Here is a 20466-nt window from a genome sequence, read left to right on the forward strand (position 1 = left end):
CAAACTCCATCCAGTGTGAACACAGATCGGAATCTCGAAGATGCTTTTTGATAAGGTTTTCTTTTAATTCGAATTTAGCCACAAATAATAATACATTTCCCCGTAATTTCACTGAATTTGAAGCTTTCACAACAGCTTATTTTCTGTTTGTATGGGTTTATATTTATACCGGTATATGAAATGAAATGTTATAAAATGTAAAAGACAAAATTACTTCCGTCGTTCTTGAACTTATACTGAAATCATAGACGTCGTCCTTACAACTTTTTTTTTTTTGTGTTCGTCGTCACTGAACTTGCATTTTATAACTTATATTGTCCTTCTGTTAATTGTCCGTCTCTTTCCTCCGTTAACCTTCAGTATGTGTCAAACATGTGAGGGCAATTATGTCATTTTCTCTCTTTGAAAGTTGAGGGACGACCGGCGTAATTTTGTCTTCTTCCTTTAAATAATTTAATTTATTTTTTATTTTCTTTTTTTCTTTTTCTTTTCTTTTCTCTCAGGCTAGTTGTAGTAGTAGGGGTGTGGGTTAGTAGTGTGGGTTATTTTTTTTTACTTTTCAAATGATTAGAACGTGTGGGTTTTTGTTTATTATCGACACTTCCATTTTATAGCTCAACAACATTACTTATTCAATATAATAACATCTAATCTTGTTAGCTATTCTTAAAACGATTGTGCATCTAACGTGCTCATGATCTGGTGGTCAAACATAATTTAAAAGGTCTTTTAAAGGAAACAAGCTCATAATCATCTTGATTCCCTTTGTCAATAACATAAACTAAAAACTTTTTAAAAATAGCATCTTCATCGTCTACTTCAATAATCATATTGTAATGTGTCCCACCGTCTTCCTTGGTCTCGCCATCTTTCACACTAACAAAATACAAATAAGTATGCTTCTGGTGATTATGTTCTTTTACCGCAGAGTCTCCACATTTCCTCACTTTTTCATCTTCTGTATCTTCTATGAGGGTCCAATCTCCGTTGATTATTTTGCCACCTAGAGTAGGAGACATGTTTAAGAGGAAGATTAATCCCAATAAGAATATGAAAAAAATTGTATAAATGAGGGTATGATGACTTGATCCCATTGTACTAGTAACAGTATGTGGTTGTGAAAATAAAATGGATATACATGGTGTGTCATTTTAGTTGGACTTTATACTAGTAACTTCACATGTAAATAATGTTCCTACATGATTTTGTGAAAAAAGGATACACTGACAAAGATAACTTTACATGAAGTAATTGTTCATAAAAAGCATGTGATATATGACTTCAAAGTAAGCCTAGGAGAAGCATTAAGCCATGCAAAACATGTGAGGTATGGTAAAATGGACGAGGTAAGATGAGTAAAATAGATAATTTTTATGTAGGAATATAATATAGTAAGTTTTTATGAAAATAATGATGCTCAAGGAACCCTATTTTCCTACTCATACAAAAACTAGTACATCACCTATTTGCAGAAATAGAATTCAGTTGTCGTGAGTTGCGTTATTCGCATTTAATTTCTGGTTATCGAAGTTCCCAGAACATTCAACGCTTGGATTCGTTTCATTTCTTTACCTGCAATCAAACAACACTTACATCCATAAACCTCTATCAAAAGTAACACAATTTTCAGTTTTTCAAAAAACTGTTGGTTAATATCATATCGCTGATGTCACAGAAAGTACTTTTAAGGCAATTTGTATATGTTTTACATACCTTCTTCAATGGTCAACTGAATTGCTCTTTTCTCTAACTCAACTGCATGTCTGCTAAGCTCAGAGGGCGATAAACGCATCAGCACTGCAATTTCATAAGAATCATAAGATAAAAACAAACACAATCATATTAAATTACAATAGTATATGATAGAAAAAAAGTTGAGCAAAAAACATACACTGAATATTCTCTCTATCATTAGATCCATCACACTGTTTAATATATCTCTGTAAGCGAATAAATCGGTCTGTCCTTTGTTCCTCACTAGTAGACTCTTTAAACCTAGGAACCGATGTTTTCGATCCCATTTGGTTTGGTCCCACCGAAGAACCATAATGCATACTCTTCCCATTTATCTGGCTCACATTTTGCTGCTTTTGAGATACATTTGCAGACCGTTCACAAAACAGAGGTAATGTGTGGTCGGGAGTACGTCTTTTAGTTCCACTCGTTTTAGATGCATCTAAAAACGATTGTCCCTCAAACGGAAGCAAACTTTTGTGATGAAATTCACGTGTAAAGTTATTATTATTGTTCTGTACATCTCGTAGTGCTACCTTTTTCGTTACTGAAACCGGTTTTTTTTGGAACGTGGTTGCACCAGCTACATTGGTCCCGAGATCAATCGTATTAATCTCAGAATTAATCATTTTTATAAATAAATAAGTCCTCGCCTACAAGTTCGTTTAAGTAGCCTGTCAACAAGATAAGATCCATCAACGAATAATCAACCAAATTCAATATATATACAGTTTCAACTTTCTAAATATAACCAGACCTAGAAAAACAATATTTTCAGAAGAAACTAACACGCATTCTTTGAGAATTAGTAAAACTTACACATGTGCTTATGAATAAGACGTAACGTATAAGATTAGATCTGAAAGGGTAGCATAACAACTAATAAATCAGGTTAATTAACTACTAAATCTAAGTAAACTAACACCATAATGATGTTAATTTAAACTACATTTCATCAATACAATTACAATATACAAGTATACAATACTCAATTATACTATGAAGCAAAAAAGAGTAATTAACCAGTAACCCTAAGTGAATTAACACCAAATGAGGTTAATTAGAACTGCATTTCATCAATAACAGAGGATTGAAAATATAACTAATTACCTTAAGAAAAAATAACCAATTATATAATAAATAATATAAACAAACAGCAAGAAGCTTGAAATCGCAACAAATTCACTACTAGTAACTGGCGCCTAATTTAAAATTGGATGAAAAATGAAACTTTAAAGAGAAAAAGATTTAGATTTGAATTGTGATTGAAGGTTTTATAGAACAAGAATTAGTGAATTTAAAAAATCGAAAATTTTACCCTAAAAAAGTTGGAAATTGAGGAGATCGAAAGAGAGACGGCGCGAGATGAAGACATTGGGGGGAGGGGAAGTTGGTGTGGATTTTCAAAACAAAAAGGTTTGGCTCCAAATATAAAAGCCCAATTATTATTAACTCTGGTCCACACCAGACTTTTTGTTTTTTCTTCTTTTGAATTTTCAATTTTCAACATTTTGAATAAATAGATTCTTTCCAGATTCGATGTTTGTTTTTTACTTAATTAACTTAATAAAATGAAACTTAATATGAAGAGTAATAAATGAATGTTTGTTTTGAACTTATTAAATAAGAAGCGTCTTAATACAAACTATTCAAATAAATGTGAATTTTCATCTAGGTCCCGAATTTTTAGTAACTGCTTTAGTAATTGCTCATGTACATGGTTAATTTGGTAAATTCAATTATTCAAACCGTTATTCAGCACATAAAACAAACATTAATTATTTATTCGTTACTTATTCTTCACAGACGTCTTATTAAAATTCACAACAGAACTTAATAAAGAAAAAAAAAAAGGGTCCTTAGAACTACGTTACCTTTTTTATACTTTCTATCCACAATCAATATTATTTCATGTAATATTTTTTTAATTTTTTATTGTTAATTTTCAAAAAATATACAAGGATATAAAGCTAAAGTTTTTTTTACAACTTTAAATGTATGCACACAAGATCAAAAGATGGATAGAAAATTAAGAGGTAAAACAATAAAGTTAATTTTTTAGAACATCAAATTTTATTTAATATATCTCCCTATCGAGCAGCTAGGAGAGACAAAAAGCACCTATTATAACGGTTTCATAAGCCCAGTATCATCGATATCTTCTACCATGTGATACCCACAAATGCAACAACTTATATCATCGATATCCATTCCTCGCATTGAAAATTTCAAACGAGTAGATAATCTACCAAGTGCTAGCCTCCAAAAAAACATTTGCCTTACGAGGTACCACCTTGACCCATCTTGTCGCGACCTCTGAACAAGGAAGAATAACGTCGTCAATAAAGGAGCTGTAAGACCCAAATATTTCACCGTACATATGTGTAAATATGATCTTTGAAGTGTGGGTGTTCGTTTCATAATTTAAAAAGAAGGCAGAAACTGGTCTAGGCGTTTGGCGCGCCGCGCGGCCTTTTGGCGCGTCGCGCCACTGGTCTGTGACAGATTCCCTCCTTTTTAAATTAGATATTTTGGGGGTAAATTGGTAAAATCACATGGGGTCCGACTTTAAGGCCCTAAACCTGTTGTTGGGGCCTCATTAACTCCATTTCCACCTACATCAACCTCATCCATTCAATTTTAGAGAGAGAGAGGGTTTGTCTAGAGTGATAGAGCTCAAAATAAGGAAGAAGAAGGTTGAATCGAGTCTAAGTGCAAGCTTTAAAGTTGTCCATCTATCCTCTAGCTTCGTTTTGGTAGTAGTGGTATGCTCTAATCTTAACTTCCTTGTTTAATTTGATTAATGGTTAGGGTTTGGGTAGATGATGAACTTAAAACCCATTTGTGGGTAAATTGGGTGAAATTGGGTCATGTAGACTCAAAGATGACTAACTAGGGTTTTTCAAGTATAAATTGTTGTTTATAAGCCTTAATTAGTTAGTAAAATTGCTAGCACACCTATATGTATGTAAGTGGGCGTTGTGTGGGTTAGTGGATGACCCGAAATGGGTGTGTTGACCTTAAATTGGTCAAACGGGTCAAAATGGACCTAGGTTAGTTAATGTTTGTGATTAATGCATAAACCTTGTGTTGAAGGGTGTTTTAAACCTATCATGGCTAATGTTAGGGTTTTGGTGTGAATTGACCCAATTTTAGGGTTAAGTGTCCAAATGGGTCAAAATGACCTAGTAATGGTGAGTGTGTGAGTTTGACCAACTTGAATGAATGATTGATTATATGTACATTGTAATAGGTGCGTTACCTTGAAGTTTCAAGCTTGGTTTATCGATTCACCGAAGGCGTAAGGTGAGTGGAATAATTATATGCGTAGGTATATAATGTATTTATTTGTTGTAGCGTGAGATGTGAAGTGTCGATGTGCTAAGACACCACATTTCACGTGACGAGTGAAGTGTCGATGTGCTAAGACACCACTCAAAGTAATATGACGGGTGAAGTGTCGAAGTGTTAAGACACCACCCGGGGTGAAGTGTCGACGTGTTAAGACACCACCCGGAGTGAAGTATCGATGTGCTAAGATGCCACTCCGAGTAAGTTGAAGGGTGAAGTGCCGATGTGTTAAGGCGCCACTCGAGGTGAAGTATCGATGTGTTAAGATGCCACCTCAAGTAAAATGAAGAGTGAAGTGTCGAAGTGTTAAGACACCACTCGGGGTGAAGTGTCGAAGTGTTAAGACACCACTCGGGGTGAAGTGTCGACGTGTTAAGACGCCACCCAGGGTGAAGTATCGACGTGTTAAGATGCCACCCGTGGGGTTAGTGTGCGAAGTGTTAAGTGCACTAATGGTAGTTATGAACTCTGACGGTCTTTAAACACCGTTCCTTGTTCGATTGGTTAACCATGGTTATTGTGTTGTAGAGTAAGCATATTATATTTGTTCAAGTTAAATATGCTATTGCTATGCTAGTTTGGTTATTGGAGGTTATAGCTTGTATTTATGACGATAAGCTAATTGTGTTTGCTAGCATGTATACGGTATGCGTGTAAGTGTTTGCAAATAGATATATTATATATGTATGTGTATAATTATTGCATTCACTAAGCGTTAACTTACCCTCTCGTTGTTTATCTTTTTATAGGCTCCGACGTGGACAAGGTTAAGGGCATTATTTTGAATTAGAGATCCCGCTTTGTTGATTGGGGGACGCTTTTTGGATTGAGTTAGCTTTTGGAGTTTGACCGAGACTTGGGTAGTTTAACCCCAAACACCGTGCTCGTAGTGTCATTTAGAAATTAAACTAATGTGGTCGAAACTCAAACTTTTGTATGAACTCGTAAAACGGCCGATGTGGGCCCCACTTTGTAAAACTTATTTTATGTTTGAATCGTGTTAGTTTTACATATTGGAACTTGTTGTTAAAAGCGTTTCGTCTAAATAGGTCGGGAAGTGGCCAATCTTTTTCACGTTTCAAGACTTTTTGGACAGACAGGTTTGGCGCGCCGCGCAGGGTTCTGGCGCGCCGCGCCAGTAGCTGATCAAACAATTTTTATTTTTTTATTTTTGCATATTTCGTTTGCATAAGGGTTGGGTTGTTACAAGTGGTATTAGAGCATGGTCTAAGGGATTTAGGTGACTTGAGATAGGTGCCTAGACTTAGACTTTCTGTGTGTGCGTTATGCGGGACTTGTAGGACTTTGGGTCGAATCGAGTTTTGGTTAGTGCATAGGTTTATGTGAACTAATCATGCGCTATTGTTTTGTGTGGTATTTGAAATCGTCGAGCGAGATAGACGTGGTACTAGTGAGTTAATGCGAGGTGCTCGCGTAACAATGATTAGCTACCATTGTTACGGGTTCAAATCGTGTCAAACAAGCGATGTACGATGATTGTTGAGCAAGATGGGGTAGTGTGGTGTATATGTATATACATATGTGTTACGTCCCTTCATTTCATTGTTTAATCTGTTCTGTTTTATAGAATGAAGATGAGAAATGGACACGACACCAATGATGGAAGTACGAGTGAGGACGTTGAGTTCACGGCCAAAGTTGAGGCCATCTTTAAACGTCAAAAGGCGGAGTTCCTCGAGGATATTAAGAAAATGTTTCTAGATACGATTGACGAGCAATTAATCAATGTAGTCAAGGAGCAAGTGAAGGCCGTTCTTCACGAAGATAATGTGGGAAGACGAGACTTTCTCTATAAGAACTTCAAGGATTCTCAACCTCCCACCTTTGAAGGTGAACGAGACCCTCTAAAGAGTGCCCGTTGGATCTCCGATATGGAGGGGGCCTTCCGTACTTGTGAATGTCCTCACGATAAGAAGACAAGGTACGGGTGTGGTATGTTGAGGGGTAATGCTAAGTTGTGGTGAGACGCAAAACTCCAAGTTTATGGTGAAGAGCAATGCATGGAATTCACGTGGGATGAATTCAAGTCCGAATTTTTCAAGGAATACCGAACTTCGGCCGATCTTACTAGGCTTAAGCATGAGTTACGTTCCTTGAGGCAAGGGTCAATGGATTTGAACACTCTCAAATCCGTCTTTTTGTCCAAGACTCAATTTTGCCCGGAGTATGTTGGGAATGATAAGATGTTGAAGGAAGACTTTTACCGAACGTTGAATGATTGTTATCAAGATAAGATTAGTGTAACGGTGGTGAAAACTTTTAATGAGTTATTTGATATGGCCAAGGGTTTTGAGGCGCTCGTATTGAGGAAGAGCGGCTTTACTTTTGGCAAGAGAAAGAGTGAAGGTTCGAACCATTCGAACTTTTCGAACAAAAAGAACAAAAAGGGTTTTGGTAATGCTAGTAGTGGGAAGAAAGGTGTTTCTGGGGATTTTTCTTATTCGTGTTACAATTGTGGACAAAAGGGCCACATGGCTCGTGAATGTCCAAGTTTATCCTCCGTAACCAAAATCACTTGTTTCAATTGTGGTAAGGAGGGGCACAAAAGGCCCGAGTGTCCCGAGTTGCGCAATGATAATGTTAAGCGGTTAGAGAAGGCGATGGGTACGGCTAGGGGTCGCAATTATTTGATGACCAATGATGAAACCAAGCAATCCAACGAAGTTGTCTCAGGTACTTTTATGGTTAATTCTAATCCGGCAAGGATTCTATTCGATAGCGGTGCAAATTTGTCGTTTGTGTCTCCTAAATTTGTGCCTAAACTAAATAGACCGTTAGCTAAGTTAAGTCGTCCGGTAGAAGTCGAAATAGCGGACGGCAAGACGGTGCTAGTGGTTGACGTGTGTAAAAATTGTGATGTTGTGTTTGGTGGTGAAAACTTTAAAATTGATCTCATTCCTATGACTTTGGGCGATTTTGATATCGTTGTGGGTATGGATTGGCTCGATCGAAATAGAGCCGACATTGCATGCCATGAAAAGTCTATTCGTGTGAAGACCCCAAGTGGGGGAGAGTTGATTATTCATGGCGATAAGCGAAGAAGACTCGTGCCGATATGTTCTTTTGCACGGACACGTCATTTCCTTGTTAGTGGTGGCATGGCTTTTCTTGCCCATGTTGTTGATACTCGTGATGAGCCACCACCCATCCGTAAAATTCCGGTGGTTAATGAATTCGAAGACGTTTTTTCGGACGAGTTACCGGGTGTTCCGGCGGAAAGACAAGTTGAATTTCGCATTGAGTTGGTTCCGGGGGCTACTCCCATTGCTAAAACTCCTTATCGTTTAGCGCCAACAGAAATGCAAGAGTTGTTAAATCAAACCCAAGAGTTACTTGAGAAGGGTTTTATTCGACCGAGTGCTTCGCCATGGGGCGCTCCGGTTTTATTCGTGAAAAAGAAGGATGATAGTATGCGGATGTGCATCGATTACCAGGAGTTGAATAAAGTGACGATCAAGAATCGTTATCCATTGCCTAGGATTTACGATTTGTTTGACTAACTCCAAGGTGCAACGTATTTCTCTAAAATCAACCTACGGTCCGGCTATCACCAAATGCGGGTCCGCGAGGAAGATATCGAGAAAACGGCTTTTCGAACGTGTTATGGGCATTTTGAGTTTGTGGTTATGCCTTTTGGTCTTACGAATGCGCCGGCGGCATTCATGGACCTTATGAACCGAGTGTGCCAACCTATATTGGACAAGTCGGTAATTGTGTTCATCGACGATATACTTGTTTATTCGAAAAGTATGAACGAACATGAACGTCATTTGCGCGAAGTATTGAAGACGCTACGAAAGGAGAAGTTGTATGTTAAGTTCTCCAAATGTGAATTTTGGCTAAGGGAGGTTCAATTCCTTGGCCACATTGTGAACAAAGACGGTATTCAAGTAGATCCGGGAAAGATAGAGACGGTGAAGAGTTGGAGACAACCGACTATGCCTACGGAGGTCCGAAGTTTTCTCGGATTGGCCGGTTATTATCGTCGGTTTATCCAAGACTTTTCTAAGATCGCTTCTTCATTGACGATGTTGACGAGGAAGAACGCGAGATTTCATTGGGAGAACGAGCAAGAAATTGCTTTTCAATTGCTAAAAGAGAAGTTGTGTCAAGCTCCGGTGTTAGTGTTGCCGGAAGGAGTGGAAGACATGACGGTTTATTGTGATGCTTCGTTAAATGGGCTCGGGTGTGTTCTAATGCAAAGAGGTAAAGTCATCGCTTATGCCTCTCGACAACTAAAGGAACACGAAACGAGATATCCGACTCATGATCTTGAGTTAGCGGCGGTTGTGCATGCGTTGAAAATTTGGCGCCATTACTTGTATGGTGTCAAGAGTATGATTTATTCGGATCATAAGAGTTTGAAACACCTCTTCAATCAACGAGATTTGAATTATCGCCAACGTAGGTGGATGGATGTGGTAAAAGATTATGATTGTGAAATACTTTATCATTCGGGCAAGGCGAATGTGGTCGCGGATGCGTTAAGTCGAAAGAGTCACCACCCGGCGTTACGATTGGGATTGTTACGTATGATTATTACTAACGATTTTCTCGAAAAACTTGGTGTGACTCAAATAGAGGCTTACATTCACAACAAGCATGCGGAACGAATTGCGGGGCAATCGAAATTCATTACTATGGGTTCGCGTGGTTTGTTGTCTTTTCAAGAAAGGGTGTGGGTGCCTAAGATGGGGGATTACCGGCGGGTGCTACTTGATGAAGCACATAAGTCAAAGTATTCCATTCATCCGTGCGCGACGAAAATGTATCATGATTTGAGGAAGGATTATTGGTGGCCGGGCATGAAACGTGATGTTGTGAAGTATGTCGAGCAATGCGTCACGTGTTTGCAAGTTAAGGCCGAGCACCAAAAGCCGTATGGTAAGTTACAACCGTTAGAAATCCCGAAGTGGAAATGGGAGCACATTACCATGGATCTCATTACAAAGTTACCTAAAACGGCGAGAACCCAATTTGATTCGATTTGGGTAATAGTTGATCGATTGACGAAAAGTGCTTTGTTGCTTCCCATTAAAGAAGCAATATCGTCGGAGGCCTTGGCTAAGTTGTTTGTCAAGGAAGTAGTATCAAGACACGGGGTTCCTATATCTATTGTTTCGGATAGAGATACTCGTTTTACATCTCGGTTTTGGAAAAAGTTTCACGAAGATATGGGTACACAATTGAAATTGAGCACGGCGTATCATCCTCAAACGGACGGTCAAACTGAATGTACGAATCAAACATTGGAGGATATGTTACGGGCGTGTATTATTGATTTCGGTGGTGGTTGGGATGAGTATTTGCCTTTGGTGGAATTCTCGTACAATAATAGTTATCACATTAGTATCGGGATGCCACCTTATGAGATGCTTTATGGGCGTAGGTGTCGAACTCCAATTTGTTGGGGTGAAGTGGGTCAAAGAGAAATCGGGAGTACCGATTTGGTTTTGGAGACGAATAACAAGATTGATATTATTCGGGATCATTTGAAGAAGGCTCAAGATAGACAAAAGTCGTATGCCGATAAACGTAGACGCACGATCGAATTTCAAGAAGGTGACATGGTGATGCTTAAGGTTTCGCCATGGAAAGGGATTATTCGGTTTTGAAAAAGGGGAAAGTTAGCTCCTCAGTTTATTGGGCCATTTAAAGTTTTAGATCGTGTTGGTGAAGTCGCATATCGTTTGGAATTACCTGAAGAGCTTGCGGGGATTCATAATACGTTTCATGTTTCTCATCTCCGTAAGTTTCTTGCGGATGATTCATCTTGGGTGCCATTAGACGAGATTGAACTAAACAATAAGTTAGAGTATATTGAGGAACTGATTGCTATCCTCGATGAGAAGGTCAAAAGGTTGAGACATAAGGAAGTTAGGACTTTTAAAGTCCAATGGCGTCGTAGTAAAGGTTCCGAGTTTACTTGGGAGCCCGAAGAATTTGTGTTAGTTTATCTTCCCTCTTGTCATGCGGCTTGGATCGCGAGGACGCGCTCCGATTCAAGTGGGGGAGAGTTGTAAGACCCAAATATTTCACCGTACATATGTGTAAATATGATCTTTGAAGTGTGGGTATTCGTTTCATAATTTAAAAAGAATGCAGAAACTGGTCTGGGCGTTTGGCGCGCCGCGCCACTGGTCTGTGACAGATTCCCTCCTTTTTAAATTAGATATTTTGGGGGTAAATTGGTAAAATCACATGGGGTCTGACTTTAAGGCCCTAAACCTGTTGTTGGGGCCTCATTAACTCCATTTCCACCTACATCAACCTCATCCATTCAATTTTAGAGAGAGAGGGTTTGTCTAGAGTGAGAGAGCTCAAAATAAGGAAGAAGAAGGTTGAATCGGGTCTAAGTGCAAGCTTTAAACTTGTCCATCTATCCTCTAGCTTCGTTTTGGTAGTAGTGATATGCTCTAATATTAACTTCCTTGTTTAATTTGATTAATGGTTAGGGTTTGGGGTAGATGATGAACTTAAAACCCATTTGTGGGTAAATTGGGTGAAATTGGGTCATGTAGACTCAAAGATGACTAACTAGGGTTTTTCAAGTATAAATTGTTGTTTATAAGCCTTAATTAGTTAGTAAAATTGCTAGCACACCTATATGTATGTAAGTGTGCATTGTGTGGGTTAGTGGATGACCCGAAATGGGTGTGTTGACCTTAAATTGGTCAAACGGGTCAAAATGGACCTAGGTTAGTTAATGTTTGTAATTAATGCATAAACCTTGTGTTGAAGGGTGTTTTAAACTTATCATGGCTAATGTTAGGGTTTTGGTGTGAATTGACCCAATTTTAGGGTTAAGTGTCCAAATGGGTCAAAATGACCTAGTAATGGTGAGTGTGTGAGTTTGACCAACTTGAATGAATGATTGATTATATGTACATTGTAATAGGTGCGTTACCTTGAAGTTTCAAGCTTGGTTTATCGATTCACCTAAGGCGTAAGGTGAGTGGAATAATTACATGCGTAGGTATATAATGTATTTATTTGTTGTAGCATGAGATGTGAAGTGTCGATGTGCTAAGACACCACATTTCACGTGACGAGTGAAGTGTCGATGTGCTAAGACACCACTCAAAGTAATATGACAGGTGAAGTGTCGAAGTGTTAAGACACCACCTGGGGTGAAGTGTCGACGTGTTAAGACACCACCCGGAGTGAAGTATCGATGTGCTAAGATGCCACTCTGAGTAAGTTGAAGGGTGAAGTGCCGATGTGTTAAGGCGCCACTCGAGGTGAAGTATCGATGTGTTAAGATGCCACCTCAAGTAAAATGAAGAGTGAAGTGTCGAAGTGTTAAGACACCACTCGGGGTGAAGTGTCGACGTGTTAAGATGCCACCCAGGGTGAAGTATCGACGTGTTAAGATGCCACCCTTGGGGTTAGTGTGCGAAGTGTTAAGTGCACTAATGGTAGTTATGAACTCCGACGATCTTTAAACACCGTTCCTTGTTCGATTGGTTAACCATGGTTATTGTGTTGTAGAGTAAGCATATTCTATTTGTTCAAGTTAAATATGCTATTGCTATGGTAGTTTGGTTATTGGAGGTTATAGCTTGTATTTATGACGATAAGCTAATTGTGTTTGCTAGCATGTATACGGTATGCGTGTAAGTGTTTGCAAATAGATATATTATATATGTATGTGTATAATTATTGCATTCACTAAGCGTTAACTTACCCTCTCGTTGTTTATCTTTTTATAGGCTCCGGTGTGGACAAGGGTAATGACATTATTTTGAATTAGAGATCCCGCTTTGTTGATTGGGGGACGCTTTTTGGATTGAGTTAGCTTTTGGAGTTTGACCGAGACTTGGGTAGTTTAACCCCAAACACCGTGCTCGTAGTGTCGTTTGGAAATTAAACTAATGTGGTCGAAACTCAAACTTTTGTATGAACTCGTAAAACGGCCGATGTGGGCCCCACTTTGTAAAATTTATTTTATGTTTGAATCGTGTTAGTTTTACATATTGGAACTTGTTGTTAAAAGCGTTTCTTCTAAATAGGTCGGGAAGTGGCCAATCTTTTTCACGTTTCAAGACTTTTTGGACAGACAGATTTGGCGCGCCGCGCGGGGTCATGGCGCACCGCGCCAGTAGCTGATCAAACAATTTTTTTTTATTTTTGCATATTTCGTTTGCATAAGGGTTGGGTTGTTACAAGTGGTATCAGAGCATGGTCTAAGGGATTTAGGTGACTTGAGATAGGCGCCTAGACTTAGACTTTCTGTGTGTGCATTATGCGGGACTTGTAGGACTTTGGGTCGAATCGGGTTTTGGTTAGTGCATAGGTTTATGTGAACTAATCATGCGCTATTGTTTTGTGTGGTATTTGAAATCGTCGAGCGAGATAGACGTGGTACTAGTGAGTTAATGCGAGGTGCTCGCGTAACAATGATTAGCTACCATTGTTACGGTTTCAAATCGTGTCAAACAAGCGATGTACGACGATCGTTGAGCAAGATGGGGTAGTGTGGTGTATATGTATATACATATGTGTTACGTCCCTTCGTTTCGTTGTTTAATATTTTCCGTTTTATAGAATGAAGATGAGAAATGGACACGACACCAATGATGGAAGTACGAGTGAGGACGTTGAGTTCACGGCCAAAGTTGAGGCCATCTTTAAACGTCAAAAGGCGGAGTTCCTCGAGGATGTTAAGAAAATGTTTCTAGATACGATTGACGAGCAATTAATCAATGTAGTCAAGGAGCAAGTGAAGGCCGTTCTTCACGAAGATAATGTGGGAAGACGGGACTTTCTCTATAAGAACTTCAAGGATTCTCAACCTCCCACCTTTGAAGGTGAACGAGACCCTCTAAAGAGTGCCCGTTGGATCTCCGATATGGAGGGGGCCTTCCGTACTTGTGAATGTCCTCACGATAAGAAGACAAGGTACGGGTGTGGTATGTTGAGGGGTGATGCTAAGTTGTGGTGAGACGCAAAACTCCAAGTTTATGGCGAAGAGCAATGCATGGAATTCACGTGGGATGAATTCAAGTCCGAATTTTTCAAGGAATACCGAACTTCGGCCGATCTTACTAGGCTTAAGGACGAGTTACGTTCCTTGAGGCAAGGGTCAATGGATTTGAACACTCTCAAATCCGTCTTTTTGTCCAAGACTCAATTTTGCCCGGAGTATGTCGGGAATGATAAGATGTTGAAGGAAGACTTTTACCGAACGTTGAATGATTGTTATCAAGATAAGATTAGTGTAACGGTGGTGAAAACTTTTGATGAGTTATTTGATATGGCCAAGGGTTTTGAGGCGCTCGTATTGAGGAAGAGCGGCTTTACTTTTGACAAGAGAAAGAGTGAAGGTTCGAACCATTCGAACTTTTCGAACAAAAAGAACAAAAAGGGTTTCGGTAATGCTAGTAGTGGGAAGAAAGGTGCTTTCGGGGATTTTTCTTATTCGTGTTACAATTGTGGACAAAAGGGCTACATGGCTCGTGAATGTCCAAGTTTATCCTCCGCAACCAAAATCACTTGTTTCAATTGTGGTAAGGAGGGGCACAAAAGGCCCAAGTGTCCCGATCTGCGCAATGATAATGTTAAGCGGTTAGAGAAGGTGGCGGGTACGCCTAGGGGTCGCAATTATTTGATGACCAATGATGAAGCCAAGCAATCCAACGAAGTTGTCTCAGGTACTTTTATGGTTAATTCTAATCCGGCAAGGATTCTATTCGATAGCGGTGCAAATTTGTCGTTTGTGTCTCCTAAATTTGTGCCTAAACTAAATAGACCGTTAGCTAAGTTAAGTCGTCCGGTAGAAGTCGAAATAGCAGACGGCAAGACGGTGCTAGTGGTTGACGTGTGTAAAAATTGTGATGTTGTGTTTGGTGGTGAAAACTTTAAAATTGATCTCATTCCTATGACTTTGGGCGATTTTGATATCGTTGTGGGTATGGATTGGCTCGATCGAAATAGAGCCGACATTTCATGCCATGAAAAGTCTATTCGTGTGAAGACCCCAAGTGGGGGAGAGTTGATTATTCATGGCGATAAGCGAAGAAGACTCGTGCCGATATGTTCTTTTGTACGGGCACGTCGTTTCCTTGTTAGTGGTGGCATGACTTTTCTTGCCCATGTTGTTGATACTCGTGATGAGCCACCACCCATCCGTAAAATTCCGGTGGTTAATGAATTCGAAGACGTTTTTCCGGACGAGTTACCGGGTGTTCCGGCGGAAAGACAAGTTGAATTTCGCATTGAGTTGGTTCCGGGGGCTACTCCCATTGCTAAAACTCCTTATCGTTTAGCGCCAAAAGAAATGTAAGAGTTGTTAAATCAAACCCAAGAGTTACTTGAGAAGGGTTTTATTCGACCGAGTGCTTCGCCATGGGGCTCCGGTTTTATTCGTGAAAAAGAAGGATGATAGTATGCGGATGTGCATCGATTACCGGGAGTTGAATAAAATGACGATCAAGAATCGTTATCCATTGCCTAGGATTTACGATTTGTGAAATGCCCCGTCCTAATCCATCTGGACGAAGTCTTCAACAGTTGGTCCCATTGCCAGGTTCTGACCTCTATATGCCATGAACGACTCCATGTAATATGAGCAAATGCACAGCGGAAGATTTCTTTCATATCTGAGAATAAACATGCTTTAAAGTGTCAACCAAAAGGTTGGTGAGTTCATCGATTTATCATAAAACAGTAAAATTCATCATTTTGATAGACCAAAAGATTTAAATCCTGCATGGTACAAATGGGCCCGAATCCTATACCCACCTGTAATGTACATGCGATATCATTTAAATATAGTACACCTTTCTCGTGTACGAAAATCATCTTTCATAAATCTCAGTAACCGTACACATATCTTGTGCACAAAAAAATAGCATACACATAACATGTGTATAAAATTATTCTCTCGATACATAACATTCACAACAATTGGTGGCAATTATCATGTCCACATAATTCAATGGTGGCAATTATCTTGTCCACATAATTCAATGGTGGCAATTATCATGTCCACATAATTCAATGGTGGCAATTATCATGTCCATATAATTCAATAATAATCCGCAGAACCTCTGTCTGCATAATAATTCATTCGAGGAACGTTTTTCTTGTGTCTATCTCATTAAACATTTATAAAATCATTTCATGTATTCGCAGTTCAAAATATATTTCAAAAGCATTTAATAAAGCAGTTGTAAAAACAGCGCATGTATTCTCAGTCCCAAAAATGTAAAGAGTAAAAGGGAGCAAATGAAACTCACCATACTGTATTTTGTAGTAAAAATATTCATACGACGAAACTACACAAGAAATTGATTCTGTCTGGTTCCATATATATCTTAGTATATATATATTTATACTGTATTTTTAGATATACCTATATATGTATCTGAATATATTTACATACTGTATTTGGTATATGTATATGTATCTGGTTATAAATATATACCTAGATTAATACTAATAATAATTATTATTATATAAGTAATAATAATAATAATAAAATTAATAATAATAATAATAATATCCATAATAATTAATGAATAATAACTATTAATCAACTAATTTAACAATACTAATTATATTAATAATAATTTTATTAATAAGAATAACAAATAAGTAATATTACTGATAATAATAATTATAAGGTCTATAACAATAATATTATTAATATTAATATTACTACTAATACTAATTATAAAAATATTAATATGATAATAATAATATTAATATTAATAATAATTATAATATAACAATTTGTATGTATCAACTTCCATATCTATATATATTCATTTACAAACAATTGTTCGTGAATCGTCGGCAATGGTCGAAGGGTAAATGTATTCATGTAATCTGTTCTAATGTTTTCGAGACTCAACATTACAGACTTTGCTTATTGATGTGAAGCGAGGTGTATATAAAATAGTTTATATTTTACTAGGAAAAACTATTAAATACGATACAATTTTACACAAGATATTTATTTATTTATAGAATGGATATACTTAAACCTTGCTACAACACTTATAGGCAGTGTACCTAATCGTACAGTAGTGTAGTTTTTAGTAAGTCCGGTTCGTTCCACAGGGAAATCTTTAAACAAAGCTCAACGCTATATTAGTTTACTTTTATAAAAATACAAATATATATATAAGTAATATTATTATTATAAAGGGGGGTTTTTACCGTTTAATGACCGGTTTGTCGATTTTAAGACTTTAGTCGCAGTTAAAACCTAATGTAAAATATAAAATAAAAGACGTAATTTAAAGCGTAAAGTAAATAACGATAATGAAATTGCGAATAATAAAAGTGCGATAAAATAAACTTGCGATAATTAAAAAGTACGATAATTAAAAGTGCGATTAAATAACAATAAATAAAAGTGCGATAATTAGAAGTGCAATTAAATATAAAATAAAGGAAATTAAATATGAAATAAAAGAATTATGCTTATTTAAACTTCCGTAATCATGATGTTTGACTTGTTGATTTTAGTTTTATGCCCATGGGTTAATTGTCCTTTGTCCTGGATTATTTAATATGTCCGTCTGGTTTTTGTCCATAACAGTCCATCAGTCATAAATATAAAGTGCAAGTGTCCTTGTCAAATTATTATTATACCCGAAGTTAAATATTCCAACTAATTGGGGATTCGAATTGTAACAAGGTTTTAATACTTTGTTTAATGAATACACCAGGTTATCGACTGCGTGTAAACCAAGGTTTTACTACTTTGTTAACAATTACACCAATTACCCTTGAATGTAATTTCACCCCTGTTTTGATTATTCTAGTGGCTATTAATCCATTCCCGTGTCCGGTTAAATGAACGATTATTCGTACATATAAATACCCCGCCCATCGTTTCCGATCGAGTGTATATGGTAATTTATAGGGACGCCCAATTGTAAATCTTTATATTAACATTAACAAACTATCATTTAGTTAAACAAATATAAAGCCCATTAATAGCCCATAGTCTAGTTTCCACAAGTGTCGTTCTTTTGTCCAAACCCCAATTATGGTACAAAGCCCAATTACCCAATTTTAGTAATTAGCCCAACATCATGATTACTTCGTTTTAAATAAGCATAATAATAACTTAGCTACGAGACATTAATATAAAAAGGTTGAACATAACTTACAATGATTAAAAATAGCGTAGCGTTACACGGACAGAATTTCGACTTACACCCTTACAACATTCGCTAACATACCCTTATTATTAGGATTTAAAATTAAAATTAAAATTAAAATATAAATTATATATATATATATTACGTATATATTGAGAGAGAGATGAAATAAGATATGAAATTTGATCGGAATTCGGTTTGCTTTATAGCCAGAGTTGAATTTTGGGGCTCCGCGACTCGCGGCAAAATACCCTTCAAACTCCGCGAGTCGCGGAGGATGTATTTACAGCTCACACCCTTGGAGTTTCTTGCTGCCGACGGTTTTAATAATATATATATAATATATATATAATTAATATAATTAATTATATATTATATTATATTTATATACATAGTTAACTTGTAATTTTTAGTCCGTTGCGTCGAGCGTTAAGAGTTGACTCTGGTCCCGGTTCCGGATTTTCAAACGTCCTCGCGTACAATTTAATATCTTGTATTTTGCGTTTTGAATCTTGTACTCTTGTGATTTCGAGACGTTTCTTATCAATAATTGGAACCTCTTTGATTGTCTTTTGTACTTTTGAGCTTTTTGGTCGTTTGCGTCTTCAATTCGTCGAATCTGTCTTTTGTCTTCACCTTTTATTATTTAAACGAATATCACTTGTAAATAGAACAATTGCAACTAAAAGCTTGTCTTTCTTGAGGAATAATGCTATGAAATATATGTTCATTTTTAGCATTATCAAATATTCCCACACTTGAGCGTTGCTTGTCCTCAAGCAATATCGTCTTGAAATACTAGAATCACTTCTTTATTCTTCACACTTTGTACATCAGTGATTTCTATACGGCGGTATAAACAATGGTAGTAACGATATGGTTTACAGTCCCACATGACTATAAAAATTTAGATCCATTAAGGAAATTGGATCTTTATGAAAACATTTGATCTTTTGAAATCTAGTTTTTATCCTAGATAAGTTTTCCGGAATAACCCTTTACCGGTGTTTGCAAAATATTTTTGTGGGTTTGGTGGGTTTCAGATTTGAAAATTTTAGCTCAAAACTTGCGGTTTTGTGTCACCCACTTGCTAACCTTGTATTTGGAAAGCAACACGTCCAGTTTACTTGTCCCGTATATTACCTTTTGGTAAACTACCGTCCGGTTGAAAGGAAAGCGTTGAACAAGCAACTGTTAAGGCAATGTCCCGTGACATGCTTTTGATTATGGTCTATAACGTGTCGGACGCAATTACTATCCTTGGTAGGAGCAATAGTAAAGCTCACCCTTATAATTTTTCGGTCTGGCACAAGGTCCTGTCTTTGACCACTATGCAACCACCGTTCTTACGGTTGACACCCGATTTAGTTCAGGTGACCTAATGAATTCCAGGTGAATTCCTAGGATTTTACGTTCAATGGTAATGAACGCATTGAAAATAGGGTTTTCAGAAAACAAATCGGTTTGTAATTTTTATCAAAATATTTTCTCGTTCAAGCTCGAGTTTAGATATCATTGAATTCCATGAGTTTGAATTCTCAATCTTTAAGGTCAATCTCAAGGATTGAGTAATATCAGTCTTAAAAGCTGATTTTTAATCTTTAAGGAGATTATCCTTTCTGGGGATCTGATTCATTAGTCTTATCCAGCTAATTTGCACGGTGCCTCCCCATTGTACGAGATAAATCCTTCTCATGGTTAGGATAAATCTGACCACTTGGCGACCCTGTTTAATGCTGAGGTCCGTGGATTTCCTGCTGATTTTAGTGATGACTTTTCTAGATTTTTCGTCAACCTACAGCTGGTCTGGACGACAACTTCATGACCTAAATCAAGAAGCGCGTTTCTTTTTCGGAAGACTTTACTTCCTTTTAATGATGGAATTGATTCATCGTGTAGATCCATCTTTTCTTTTCTTTCATTGGGTAAAACAGTTTAGTTTAGTCCAAAGCAAAATTATTTTCAGTTATTTGTTACAGATATATGTGACATATGTTTAAAATAATTTGGTAAATTTTCCCACACTTGGCTTTTATTTTCCTTTTTATCGTCCTCTATTCCATTTTAAATGAATTTTGACATTTTAGTTTGTTTCTTAATTTATGTTCTTTCTGAGATAACAATAATTTCGGTGTTAAAACCTAGTTTTATCGTTCATAAATATGTATAAACATGATTTGAATTCATTTAATTGAAAATTTTGAAAAATTTTACTAGAATTGGGTAGTCAGTATATAAGACT

At 37.3% G+C, this 20466-nt stretch overlaps 1 protein-coding gene across 1 annotated transcript; it reads right to left on the bottom strand.

The window, feature by feature from the left end:
* Window positions 1-707: 707 nt before the first annotated feature.
* Window positions 708-2403, bottom strand: LOC139903991 (uncharacterized). Its single transcript, XM_071885921.1, has 4 exons — window positions 1892-2403; window positions 1714-1797; window positions 1463-1572; window positions 708-1003 (listed from the first exon to the last, which is right to left on the bottom strand). Exons 1-3 carry the CDS (start codon window positions 2361-2363, stop codon window positions 1511-1513), a joined length of 618 nt encoding a protein of 205 aa, XP_071742022.1. The 5' UTR covers window positions 2364-2403; the 3' UTR covers window positions 708-1003; window positions 1463-1510.
* Between the last annotated feature and the right edge of the window lie 18063 nt (window positions 2404-20466).

Source organism: Rutidosis leptorrhynchoides, chromosome 4 (genome assembly GCF_046630445.1).
Source record: "Rutidosis leptorrhynchoides isolate AG116_Rl617_1_P2 chromosome 4, CSIRO_AGI_Rlap_v1, whole genome shotgun sequence".
Classification (NCBI taxonomy): domain Eukaryota; kingdom Viridiplantae; phylum Streptophyta; class Magnoliopsida; order Asterales; family Asteraceae; genus Rutidosis; species Rutidosis leptorrhynchoides.

Bases quoted from the DNA above. Each gene is read 5' to 3' on its own strand.
- LOC139903991 (XM_071885921.1), bottom strand. From the start codon at position 2,363: ATGATTAATTCTGAGATTAATACGATTGATCTCGGGACCAATGTAGCT. The intron at 1,798-1,891 runs GTATGTTTTTTG...ATGAAATTGCAG, and splicing joins TGATAGAGAGAATATTCAGT to TGCTGATGCGTTTATCGCCC. The intron at 1,573-1,713 runs GTATGTAAAACA...GTTTGATTGCAG, and splicing joins TCAGTTGACCATTGAAGAAG to GTAAAGAAATGAAACGAATC.